Source organism: Balaenoptera ricei, chromosome 10 (genome assembly GCF_028023285.1).
Source record: "Balaenoptera ricei isolate mBalRic1 chromosome 10, mBalRic1.hap2, whole genome shotgun sequence".
Lineage (NCBI taxonomy): Eukaryota > Metazoa > Chordata > Mammalia > Artiodactyla > Balaenopteridae > Balaenoptera > Balaenoptera ricei.
Genome location: NC_082648.1, coordinates 32520113 through 32533597, shown reverse-complemented (window position 1 = coordinate 32533597; position 13485 = coordinate 32520113). Strand labels below are relative to the sequence as shown.

Genomic DNA, 13485 nt, shown 5'->3' with positions numbered 1-13485 from the left:
CCTGAAGCAACTACAGAGCGAAGAACAAACAAAACCCAAAGTTAGTAGAAGGAAAAAAAATCATAAAGATCAGAGCAGAAATAAATGGGATAGAGACCAAGAAAACAATAGAAAAGATCAATGGAATTAAAAGTTGGTCCTTTGAAAAGCTAAACAAAATTGATAAACCTTTAGCCAGACTCATAAAGAAAAAGGGGAGAGCGCCCAAAGCAATAAAATGAGCAATGAAAAAGAAGTTACAACCAACACCACAGAAATACAAAGGACCATAAGAGACTGCTACAAACAACTATATGCCAAGAAAATGGACAACCTAGAAGGAATGTACAAATTCTTAGACAGATACAATCTCCCAAGACTGAACCAAGAAGAAATAGAAAATATGACAGACCAATCATAAGTACTGAAATTTAATCTGTGATTTAAAAACTCCCAACAAACAAAAGTCCAGGACCAGATGACTTAACAGGAGAATTTTGCCAAATATTTAGAGAAGAGTTGACATCTACCCTTCCGAAACCATTCCAAAAAATTGCAGAGAAAGGAACACTTCGAACTCATTCTATGAGGCCACCATCACCCTGATACAGAAACCAGACAAAGATACCTCCAAAAAAGAAAATTACAGGCCAATATCACTGATGAACTTGGATACAAAAATCCTCAACAAAATATTGGCAAATCGAATCCAACAACACATTAAAAGGATCATACACTATGATCAAGCGGGATTTATACCAGGGATGCAAGGATTTTTCAATATCCACAAATTAATCAGCGTGATACACCACATTAACAAACTGAAGAATAAAAACCATATGATCATCTTAACAAATACAGAAAAAGCTTTTGATAAAATTCAACATCCCTTTATGAAAAAAACTCTCCAAAAAGTGGTCATAGAGGGAACATACCTCAACATAATAATGGCCATATATGACAAACCCACAGATAACATCATACTCAACAGTGAAAAGCTGAAAGCATTTCCTCTAAGATCAGGAACAAGACAAGAATGTCCACTCTTGTGGACACAGTTTGTCTTTTTTTTAAAGTTCCAAACATAAGCTATATCATATGATATTTATTCAACACAGTTTTAGAAGTCCTAGCCATGGCAATCATAGAAGAAAAAGAAATAAAAGGAATCCAAACTGGAAAACAGGAAGTAAAACTGTCACTGCACATGACATGATAATATACATAGAAAATTCTAAAGATGCTACCAGAAAACTACTAGAGCTCATCAGTGAATTCGGTAAAGCTGCAGGACACAAAATTAATACATAGAAATCTGTTCCATTTCTATATGCTAACAATGAAAGATCAGAAAGAGAAATTAAGGAAACAATCCCATTTACCATCGCATCACAAAGATTAAAATATCTAGGAATAAAACCGACCTAAGGAGGCAAAAGACCTGTACTCTGAAAACTATAAGACACTGATGAAAGAAACTGAAGGTGACACAAACAGTTGGAAAGATACACCGTGTTCCTGGATTGGAAGAATTAATGTTGTTAAAATGACTGCACTGTCCAAGGTAATCTACAGATTCAATGTCATCCCTACCAAATTACCAATGGAATTTTTCACAGAATTAGAACAAAATTTTTAAAAATTTGTATGGAAACACAAAAGACCCCAAATTGCCAAAGCAATTTTGAGAAAGAAAAACAGAGCTGGAGTAATCAGGCTCCCTGACTTCAGATTACAAAGCTACAGTAATCAAAACATATGGTACTGGCACAAAAATAGACATATAGATCAATGGAACAGGATAGAAAGCCCAGGCACCTATGGCTAATTAATCTATGACAAAGGGAGAAAAGACAGTCTCTTCAATAAGTGGTGCTGGGGAACCTGGATAGGTACATGTAAAAGAATGAAATTAGAACATTCTCTAATACAATGTAAAAAATAAAGTCAAAATGGATTAAAGACCTAAATGTAAGATTGGATACTATAAAACTCCTAGAGGAAAACATAGGCTGAACACTCTTTGACATAAATCACAGTGATATCTTTTTGGATCCATCTCTTGGAATAATGGAAATAAAAACAAAAATAAACAAATGGGATCTAATTAAACTTAAATGCTTTTGCAGCAAAGGAAACCATAAAAAAATCAAAAGACAACCTACAGAATGGGAGAAAATATTTGCAAGTGATGCGACTGACAAGGGATTAATTTCCAAAATATACAAACAGTTCATACAGCTCAATAGCAAAAAAACAAATAACCTATCAAAAACTGAGTAGTAGATCTAAATAGACATTTCTCCAAAGAAGACATATAGGTAGATAAAAGACACATGAAAAGATGCTCAACATTGCTAATTATTTGAGAAATGAAAATCAAAACTACAATGAGGCATCACCCCAACACTGGTCAGAATGGCCATTAAAAAGTCTACAAACAATAAATGCTGGAGAGGGTGTGGAGAAAAGGGAACCCTCCTACACACTGTTGGTGGGAATGTAAATTGGTACAGCCACTTTGGAGAACAGTATGAAGGTTCCTTAAAAACTAAAAATAGAGCTACCATATGATCCTGCAATCCTACTCCTGGGCATATATCTGGGGAAAACCATAATTCGAAAAGCTACATGCACCCAAACGTTCTTTGCAGCACTATTTACAATAGCTAAGATGTGGAAGCAACCTAAACGTCTACCAATAGATGAATGGATAAAGAAGATGTCGTTTATAGTTACAATGGAATATTACTCAGCCATAAAAAAGAATGAAATAATGTCTTTTGCAGCAACATGGATAGACCTAGAGATTACCAGACTAAGTGAAGTCCGACAGAGAGAGACAAATATCATAAGATATAGCTTATATGTGGAATTAAAAAAAAAAAGATACAAATGAACTTATCTACAAAACAGAAATAGGCCCACAGACATAGAAAACAAACTTACAGTTACCAAAGTGGAAAGGGAGGGGGGGATAAATTAAGAAGTTGGAATTAAGGTATAAACACTAGTATATACAGAATGGATAATAAACAAGTCCTACTGTATAGCACAGAAAAATACACTCAATATTTTGTAATAACCTATGAGGGAAAAGAATCTGAAAGAGAATATATATATACATATACACATATATACATATATATATATAACTGAATCACTGTGCTGTACACCTGAAACTAACATGACATGCAAATCAACTATACTTCAATTTAAAAAAATTAAAATGTTTAAATTAAAAATAATTTATTTGCTAAAAAATAATCATTTGCAATACTTTAAAAAATAATCTTAGGAACAATGTGAATATTGAAAATCACAATTTGATGTAAAATAAAACAATCTGATCACTATGTTTGAAGAGATGAATTGCTCGATGATCACATGAACCCAAAGTAGGAATCTCCAAATGAATTATCCTTTGCAGTTTGTCAGTAACAAGCAGAATCAAATGTTATGCACACGTAGGCCTAGTCTACCTTACCAGAACTCCAAATTGTTTCTCATAAGCAATCAGTTAAAATATTCTTAAGGTATAGGTTCCTTACGTTAAAAACTTTTAAAAGAATAATTTTAAGGACTATAATTTTCTCCAGTATTTGAAAAATTTGTATCATTTAGTGGCATGTCACAATTGTCAAAATAATTAATAAAATTTAAAAAAAAACCTCACCTGAACTGGATCAAATTCTTCCTTGCTGCTTAGTCTTTGAGAGTATATACTAACAAAAATAAAATTTTAAGGTTAAAAATATAGCTGGCAATAAAATTGACCATCTTTTTATATCTACTTAAAATTCATACGGTTCTACACAAATACTTGAAAACATATGGAATTCTAAGTAACTCTCTTCATTCCAGGGTCATAATATTACTGAGTTTTCTAAAAATTATATTATTACAAGAGAGACATTTTTATGATAAAGAAAGTGAAATTGTGTACAAAAAACTTAGCGTGGACATTTGGTCATTTGATAAAGGTCTTAATAGTTTAATAATATTATAACAGCTGAACAAATAAAAACTGAAGCTTAGAAGGATAAATCCTTTGTACATTTTCCAATGAATAAAAGAGTGTTGATAGTAATCCATTTAAATACCTAATAATATATAACTTAGCTAAAACCTACTTGTTTTCTACATCATCAATGCAGAGGTTAGACGGTACACAGTGAGGCGACATTGGAAGTTCTATATCATGCTTTCTTAGAGGCATTTTTATGTCTCTATTCATATTCACGTGGATTGGTTTTCTCACAGTTTCTATAATGAAAAAAATTACAATTACAATTTATAAAAAATTATAAGAATAATAAAATCTTTTAAAAGCATTGTTTGATATACTATGTTCATTAAATAAATGTACATTTTAGAAATTTACTGAAACCACCTATATTCTATTGATATATATGCTAGAAGTCATTACAATACTAACTATCATAGTAAGTCAAATCATCTCTTTTTCTTCATCATCTTATATATTCCTCCTGAAAGGGGCTCTACTTATTCACTTCTATTTTTTTCTTCCTCCAAGACTTCCCTGACCCCCAGACTATATCAGATGTTGTCTGATACATTCCCATAGCGCTATATAAGTCCTCTATTATAGCACTTACCATAGTTTGTAGTACTTGATTAACTCTATTTCTCTCACTAGATTTTTAAACTTTATAGAGCAGAATCCTTGTCTCTCTTTATAGAAGAAGTCTCTATTTTGTCTGTTCAGTACTTTTGACAACTCTTCTGTGAAATGCTTTTACACATGCACCAACTATGTAGTTCTAGTGGAGACTTTCTATGTTATAAAACCCTGCCTTTCTGGAAAAAAAAATGGGTACCCATCTGACCCAAGAAGAATTAATAATTGTTCCCTCTGGTTATAAGTAATTGTTCCATGGCAGCGTGGATGGGACGGGAGCCTGGGGGAGAATGGATATATGTATATGTAGGTTTGAGTCGCTTTGCTGTGCACCTGAAACTATCACAACATTGTTAATTGGCTATACTCCAGTATAAAATAAAAAGTTAAAAAAAAAAGTAATTGTTCCAGTGCTGGGCCCTGGCACCAGTAGGGCAAGGCAACATCCCTCCAGTGGAATTTTTTAAAGTTCAGAACCAGAGAAACAAACCTCAGTATTTCCCTGGTAGCAAAACTAGGAGAGATGAGCAATATTAGTTTTTTAAGGTAATGTTTTAAGCCTCAATGATGAAGACAGTCTGAGAGAATGAAGCTAATACCTGAAGTGAGAAAGAATCTTGGCTGTATTCAAGTCCCTGATTTAAGCAGTCTCTGAGGCCCAGCTGCACCACAGCCCTTCCTTTTAGTTAAGTGGCTTGGTCCATTCAAGGCTGCTGTAACAGAATACCATAGTCTGGGTGGATTATAAACAACAGAAATTTATTTCTCAGTCTGGAGGCTGCGAAGTCCAAGATCAAGGCACTGGCAGATGTGGTGTCTGGTGAGGGCCTGCTTCCTGTTTCACAGACAGCCATCTTCTCACTGTGCCTTCAGATGGTAGAAAGGGAGAGAGAGCTCTCTGGGGTCTCTTTAATAAGGGTACAATGCTATCTATGAGGGCTCCATCCTCATGACATTATCACCTCCTAAATGTCCCTCCTGAACCATCACATTAGGTATTAAGATTTCAACATATGAGTTTGGAGGGGGGGGGGACACAAACATTCAGTTCATAACATTAAATAAGTATATATTTTTAAATGTCTGTTGTTTGCAGCCATGAGTCCTCACTAATAAAGTCTTGCTTTTGTAGGAGAGTAAAAATATCTCTATCCTCTACCTTTCTAAACTCCCAGCTGGGGCCCCTGTAACAAAACAGGGATTAACAAGAGGAAAGCATACAAACTTATTTAATATAGGTTTTACATAGAAAACTTCAAAAGAAAATGAAGACCCAAAGAAGTGTTTAAACCTGAGCATTTGAATGCTAGGTTTGATGAACAATGGAAAGTCATGAAGAATGTGACAGGACAAAAAAAGGGTATGAGCAAAGTGTAGTAAACTGGGGGAAACAGCAGTCCTGTTTATTTAGATTCCTCTCAGTGCCCCTCTGTCTTGGAGATAAAGATGCTCCTTTCCTCCAGGTATAGGGTACCTCTCACATGAGAATCCTTCCTGCACATGCTGCTTCTCAAATTCCTTCAGCTTAAAATATTCAAAATGCCAAGGTGCCATATTTTGGGGTATCGTGTCCCGACCTTGTCACTTTCTATTCTATTCCCAGCATCCAACACAATACTTATGGTAGGTATTCAGTAAACATATGTTGAATGCATAAGTGAAAAGAAAGTAAGGGAGAAAGAAAATACATAAAGATAAATTCATCATCGGACAGCACATGCAAGAGAACAAAACTGGAACCTTATCTTACACCATACACAAAAATCAACTCAAAATGGATTAAAGCCTTAATTATAAGACCCGAGGGACTTCTCTGGTGTTCCAGTGGTTAAGACTCCGCACTCCCAACGCAGGGGGCAAGGGTTCGATCCCTGGTCTGGGAACTAAGATCCTGCATGCCACACAGTGTGGCCAAAAAAAAAAAAAGTAAAAATTATAAGACTCGAAACCATAAACCTCCTAGAAGAAAACATAAAGGGTAAGCTCCTTGACATCCATCTTGGCAATGATTTTTTGGATTTGACACCAAAACAAAAGCAACTAAAGCAAATATAAACAAGTGAGACCACATTAAACTAAAAAGCTACTGCACAGCAAAAGAAACCATCAACAAAATGAAAAGGCAACCTATGGAATGGGAGAAAATATTTGCAAATCATGTATCTAATAAGGGGTTAATATCCACCATATATAAAGAACTCACATAACTCATTAGCAAAAAAATACACAATCTAATTTAAAAATGGGCAGAGGACCTGAATAGACATTTTTCCAAAGAAGACATACAAATGGCCAACAGGTGCTCAACATCACTAATCATCAGGGAAATGCAAATCAAAACCACAATAAGACACATCTTCTCATACCTGTCAGAAGGACTATTACCAAAAAGAGAAGAGATAACAAGTGTTAACAAGAATGTGGAGAAAAGGGAACCCTTGTGCACTGTTGGTGGGAATATAAATTGGTGCGGCCACTATGGAGAACAGAATGGAGGTTCCTCAAAAAATTAAAAGTAGAACTACCACATGATTCAGCAATCCCCCTTCCAGGATATATAGCCAAATGAAATGAAAAAAGGATCTCGAAGACATATCTGCACTCCCATGTTCACTGAAGCATTATTCATAATAGCCAAGATATAGAAACAACCTAAATGTCTGTCAATGGATGAATGGATAAAGAAGATGTGGTATATACATAAAATAAAATATTCTTCAGCCCTGAGAAAGAAGAAAATCCTGCCATTTGTGACAACATGAATGGACCTTGAAGACATTATGCTAAGTGAAATAAGCCAGACAGAGAAAGACAACTATGGCATGGTATCACTTACATGTAGAATCTTAAAAAAAAAATGTCAAACTCATAGAAACACAGAGTAGAAAAGTGGTTTCCAGGGGCTGGGGATTGGAGAGCAGGGGAAATAGGGAGAGGTTGGTAAAAGGGCACAAACTTTGAGCTGTATGATGATTAAGGTCTGAAGATCTAGTGTAAAATGTGGTGACTATAGTTGATAACACTGTATTATATGTGAAGAAAATAAAAGGTAAATTCAACAAACAGATTTACAACAAAAGCTTTTATTCACAAAGTCCATGAATAACGTATTTACTTTTACTACAGTAGAAGTTTTTTACTTGTGTAAACTGCCATCTGTGGAGGGAGAAACAAAAACGGCAGAGAAAGGAAAAGAGGGGATACTAAACAGTACGATCAATTTCTATCCATCATTTATGAACTCTCTTACTTCTTTAAGCTCTCATTTTAGCATTTATTTTAAAAATTAAATATCAGACACAAGTTCCCTTCAGAGAGGAAAAAAATACTCTGATTAAACTTTTTATTTACTTAAAGAATCAAAGTGCATGCCAAAAGGAACTTTATTTTGAATTATTAGACTACCATAGTTAATACCCCAGGAATGCCTAAGAAATTATTCATATTGCGAGATAGGAAACTGATCATTGAGACAAAAATCCTTTCAGCTCTTCCTTTCAAACAAATTCTCTAAATAGTATAAGATAGTAAATACATTTATTTCCTGCTCTTTAGCTAAACTTTGATAACTATCTGCCTAGACAGAATAATGTAATAACTGAAACAGCTGCACTGTAATAAGTCTAACTATACCTTATAAAATTAATTTTATATAACACTTAACCTAAAAATAAAAGTAAATGGATTAAACAACAGATTTTAAGCAAAAATTAACAAATCTTATTTAACCAGGCAACCAAGTTTTAAAATTAGTTTACTTTCCACATCCTTTGAGTTCTAATATTACACTTATTAGAGAACTAAATCTTATAATCACATCAGAATCAAAACAAAATGGTATTAGAAAAACTTACTTACCAGGTGTTTTCTTCTGGCAAGATATCTGATTTACCATATACAGGTTAAGGAGGTCTAAACTGACAGTAGAATTTTTGACAGGGGATGAAACTCCCAGTAATTCCATTTTTGATTTTAACCTTTTCTTTTCAAAATATTCCTAAATAAATAAATAAATAAATAAAAAGTTATTGCAGCAACTATATGGTTTCAGGCAGAATCAAAAATAATAAAAAGCAATAATACAATCAAATAATTGACTTGATATTTTTATATTCTTGTGACACACACTTTATATGTTTACAAATTAAAATCAATCATGATAACTTGCAGTTTGCCTAAAGAGTCTAAATTTCACAGCCTCTTATCTTTCTTTTGTTAAATGTAATACTTTTAAAACAGAACTTTATAAAGCCATTCACAGGTATCAAAAATTATCTGAATGTAGAAAGTTTTAAAAAATCTGATAAAACAAATCTGACAGGCTAAAAATTTGTTTTTCTACAATGTGTGCTATTCTATAGATATAAAAATCCTTAAAGATATTCTCAGCTGGGTGCCATTAAAAGTCAACTGAGATGAGAAGGGGGGGGGAAAAGCAGCTATGTGAGAAATAATCTGCAGCCAAAGGCAATTTAATTCCCTTTGTTATACCTCCATGACTACATTTTTTTTTTAAACCAGACTTATACATAATTATCTTTTTTCATCCAGCATTTATTTTCTTCTTGGTTGTTTGAACTTAATTATTCTTCCTTATCTTCATTCTTTTCTTTCAGATTATATCCTTAATTTACCAAGTTCAAAGGCATTTATTTGTTTAAAATTTATTTATTGAGCAACTACTATGTACTAACACTATAACAAATTGTGAAAACCTCTTCTCTTAAATTAATAATTCATAATACACTGCCATAAACGTTATTATAAATGTGAGATATCAAAAATGAGGAAGGTCCAAGATGGCAAAAAAACTAAAGAGGAAGTATCGCTTTTCCAAGAAATTAAAGCTCTTTCACATTAACCTTTCAGAATACCATTAATTATAATAGACTTTTATACTGTAGACTTAGACTTAAGATTGTAAAAATCTTGTAAGAATTGTAAGAAACTTACCAGTTCTCAAGCAACAAAGTAAATGTCATGTTGTTATGCAAAATTAACAATAGATAAACATATCTGTTTATAATTTGTTTCAGTGATTTGCAATCCCAAGTTGGACTTAAATGTCTTAGAAAAGATCACACTATGGTTCAGCAATGAAATGACAGTACCTTCAGGATGTAAATATTTTTTCCCCTTGAAAAAACTGACTATGGATCTTATAATTGATAATATTTTAGAATTAAGATGTTATTTCTTAAGGCAGTATACTTTGTGATGAATAAGACTATGGTGAGAGAGACAATGACACAAATAATTACAACACAATGTGATAGGAGATATTATAGGATCTACCCCAAAAGGGTAGTCAACCTATGGGTAGGTGGTGGGAGGTCAGGCAGAGAAGGAGAGGGAAGGTTTCTTATGAAATTATTTCTAAGGTAGATGGATGAGTCAAGAGTAAGCCAGAGTATAGAAATATAAGGTTCTAGGAATAAGGAAGAACAGTACAATGACTATCTACAAAGCAAGTAAGTCTTTATTTCAGGGGACACTGTGCTGAAGAGAATGGATCCTCATACTCTAGATATCATGATAACCTCTAATCTTTGTGTTCCCAGAAAGAACAAAGGTATGTGACTCACTGATTTACCTGACAAGGTTAGGCTCAATTTTTCTATCAAGTTTCATTTGGTAGAGACAAATAGAAAATAATTAGAAGATAGTTAGAAAACCTCAGGAAATAATCAATTTTTAACTTGATAATAGCCATTTAAAAGAAGCAGCTAGAGAGACAGGAATAGAATCTGGACAATGTGTTGAAGAAAGCAAGGTAAGAGCTTGTTTCGAGATAAAGGGGGTGTGCAGTTCTCCAAATGGAGACTGTCCACTTTATGAAGTGTTGAATGGTTTGTTTATATCTCACACACCTACAAAAAGAAAAGATGGAGGTAATGGCAAACTGCAGGAGATAATGACATACTAAAGTAGGTTGGACTGAAAAACATCCTTGGAATTGAACAACATGAAGTTCAATTTCAGCATTAGCAAGAGCTGTATAGTGGAGTGTACTGAGAAGCGAATGGGAGATAAGAGGGATGGGCCATAGCAGAAAAGGGAAAGGATCCAGAGAGAGCTTTTACTTGTTTCAACAGGAGAGAATTGAGTATGTATGATATCGATGCAAAACCTCCAGTTGACCCAGAATGGTTGAAGATACAAGAAAGGGGTGAAGTAATTGATGCAGTGAGGTCCCTGAGAAAGCAGAAGTAAATGCAATCCAGATCACAGATAGAGAGACCTTGACAAAAGGAAACTACTTCCTGAGTTACAGGAAGGAAAGAGAAGATGGCTGAAGATATAAGATGATTTATAGAACTGGTGATAGAAATTTCAGATAATTCTCATCTGATAGTTTCTATCTCCTTTGAAATATGAGACAAGGTCATCTAATGAGTATGAAGGGATAAAGAACAGGGTTGGGGAAGAGAAGCTTGAGGAGACAAAGGAAGGTATGAAATTTTCAAAGAATAAGAAAGTGACATGACTAGAGATCAACACTTTGGGAAAGGGCCGTGAGTCTTTTTCTTTCTTATAAATATTCAAAAGAATGATCCAAATAGAGTTAGATTAGTTTTTGAAAAATAGTCTGGGTACAGATTACATTCATAGATTATTTAGTTATTGAGTGCCTATGTTACACACAATTCTAGGCACAGGAGATACAGAATGAATAAAAGTGATAAGATCCCTTTTTTATGAATATATGTTAATAGGGGGTGGGGGAAGAGAACAGACTCAAGAAATATATAAGAAAATACCAGACTTTGAAAAGAGTGATGAATAAGAGAGAGTACTGAAGAGAGTAACTGGAGGGTGGGGAGCTATTTAGATGTAGTGATCAGAGAAAGCCAGTCTAAGAGATACGTTAGCTGAGACCCAAGATTGACAAGCCAGACATAAAACTATCTCAAGGGAGAATATTCCAGAGAAAGGGAAGAAGAGTGGCAGAAGGAAGCTCAGTGTGGTTGAAATACAATGAACAATAGGGCGAGTAGTAAAAAATAAGGTCAGAGAAGCAGGCTGGATGCAGAATCTTCAGGTCCTTTTAGATATGTTTAAATCAGATTTATTCTAAAAGCAATGAAAAATAATTGAGGCTTTTAAGCAGGGAAATGATAAATTCTGGTTTGTGCTTTAAAAAGAATCATACTAACTGCTGTGTGAAGAATAGAATACAAAAGAGTAAAAGAAAAAGCAGAAAAAATTTTTGATAAATTCAATGACATTATAAGTAAGAACTTTCCTTCAAAGATATCATTAAGAAAGTAAAAATAAAAGCTACGGAGTACACATATAACTGACAAAGAATTCCTAAATGTATAAAGACACAGTAAGAAAAAGACAAAGAACCCAAAGAAAAACATTTTAAATACTTGGAAAAGCACCTCATGAAACAGAAAACCTGGAGACACAAGAGGGAAGAGATATGGGGATATATGTATATGTATAGCTGATTCACTTTGTTATAAAACAGAAACTAATACACCATTGTAAAGCAATTAGACTCCAATAAAGATGTTAAAAAAAACCCCAAAAAACAGAAAACCTGAATGAAAAGATAGGCAGCTTCATTAGTAATCAAGAAAATACAAGTTAAACTTACAATAAGGTATCATTTCACTGAGTTAACAAATATCCTGCTTACATCATAATCACTCCCTTGCTTTTCTTTAAATTTTACCACCTTTGAACATATTTTTACTGTTTTGGAACTTTTTGTAAATGGAATCTCACTGCTTGTATTCATCTGTGAGTTGCTTCGCTTGCTCAACGTTCTGTTTTTGAGATTCATCTACATTAATTACATTCTGATGATACATTTCATGGCTATACCATTACCTGGGTAGGCCACAATTTGCTTAACCATTCTACTGCTCCTGAATGCTTGGGTGCTCCCTTTTCTCTCCCCTGTACCCTGTCCTTCTTCTTCCTCTCTTTCTCCTTCTCTCTTTCTTCTTTTTTTGTTTGCTACTTAACAACAACGATTCAAACAAGCATGTACATAAAGTACACTTGTGGAAGTTTCTCTGGGATATATACTGCTCAGTTGCAAGGCATATACATGCTCAACTTTACTATGTAATACAATCAATGTAATAATTTTTTAAAAAACACTAAAAAAGGTAGGAAATAGGTTATAAGGTCATTATAGTACTCTGGGCAATAAATGATAACGATGTGGATCAGGGGGCTAACAGTACAGTTAGTGAGAAGTGATCAGACTTGGGATATATTGGAAGTAGATGACAACAAGAATCATCATGATCCTTAACTCTCTGCCTGAGCAAAATGGGTAGCTAATTAAGCTATCTACAAGAAGGAAGAAGACTAAAGAAAGATGGTCTTCCAGTTTCACTCAGGTGAATTTATTAACCTTGGAAAACTGCTCCAAAATATCACTGTTCTCATAAGGCTATGAGACACAATAAAAATATATTTTCTTTACCTTTTGCTTTCTCCTTTCCTGCTTGATCAGAACTCTGGTCCTGAAAAGGGAAGCATGATAAAACATATAATGATTAAAGAAATAGTCTCTAAAATAATTGCCATTTTAGCTGAATTGAAGACTTGGAATTAAAATCTAAAAGTGTAGTGACAACTGTGAAAATGTTCTTAAATTATTTGTAAAGTATATATACTGCTTCACAAAATTTTCCCAGATAGAAAATACAAGAACTAATAAAAAAGACTCTAGACCTATGATGAATAATTAAGCATAAAATAAACCTGTTATAAAAAACAAGATAAGTAGAGAAATAAATGCACTGGAAAGAATGTATCACTGAAACATTCTCATCTGATAGCAATATTCTTGGTCAACACTGCTATTTTCTTTGCCTTTCTTTGTATTTCAATATTCT

At 33.7% G+C, this 13485-nt stretch overlaps 1 protein-coding gene across 1 annotated transcript in view; it reads right to left on the bottom strand.

Annotated features, from left to right (window-relative positions):
- The window catches only part of REDIC1 (regulator of DNA class I crossover intermediates 1), a 69475-nt gene extending 56372 nt beyond the window's left edge, over positions 1-13103 (bottom strand). Inside the window, 4 exon segments of the mRNA XM_059934552.1 lie at positions 3656-3704; positions 4113-4245; positions 8480-8618; positions 13071-13103. Of these exon segments, the coding sequence (XP_059790535.1) occupies positions 3656-3704; positions 4113-4245; positions 8480-8585 (288 nt within the window). The 5' untranslated portion in view covers positions 8586-8618; positions 13071-13103.
- Between the last annotated feature and the right edge of the window lie 382 nt (positions 13104-13485).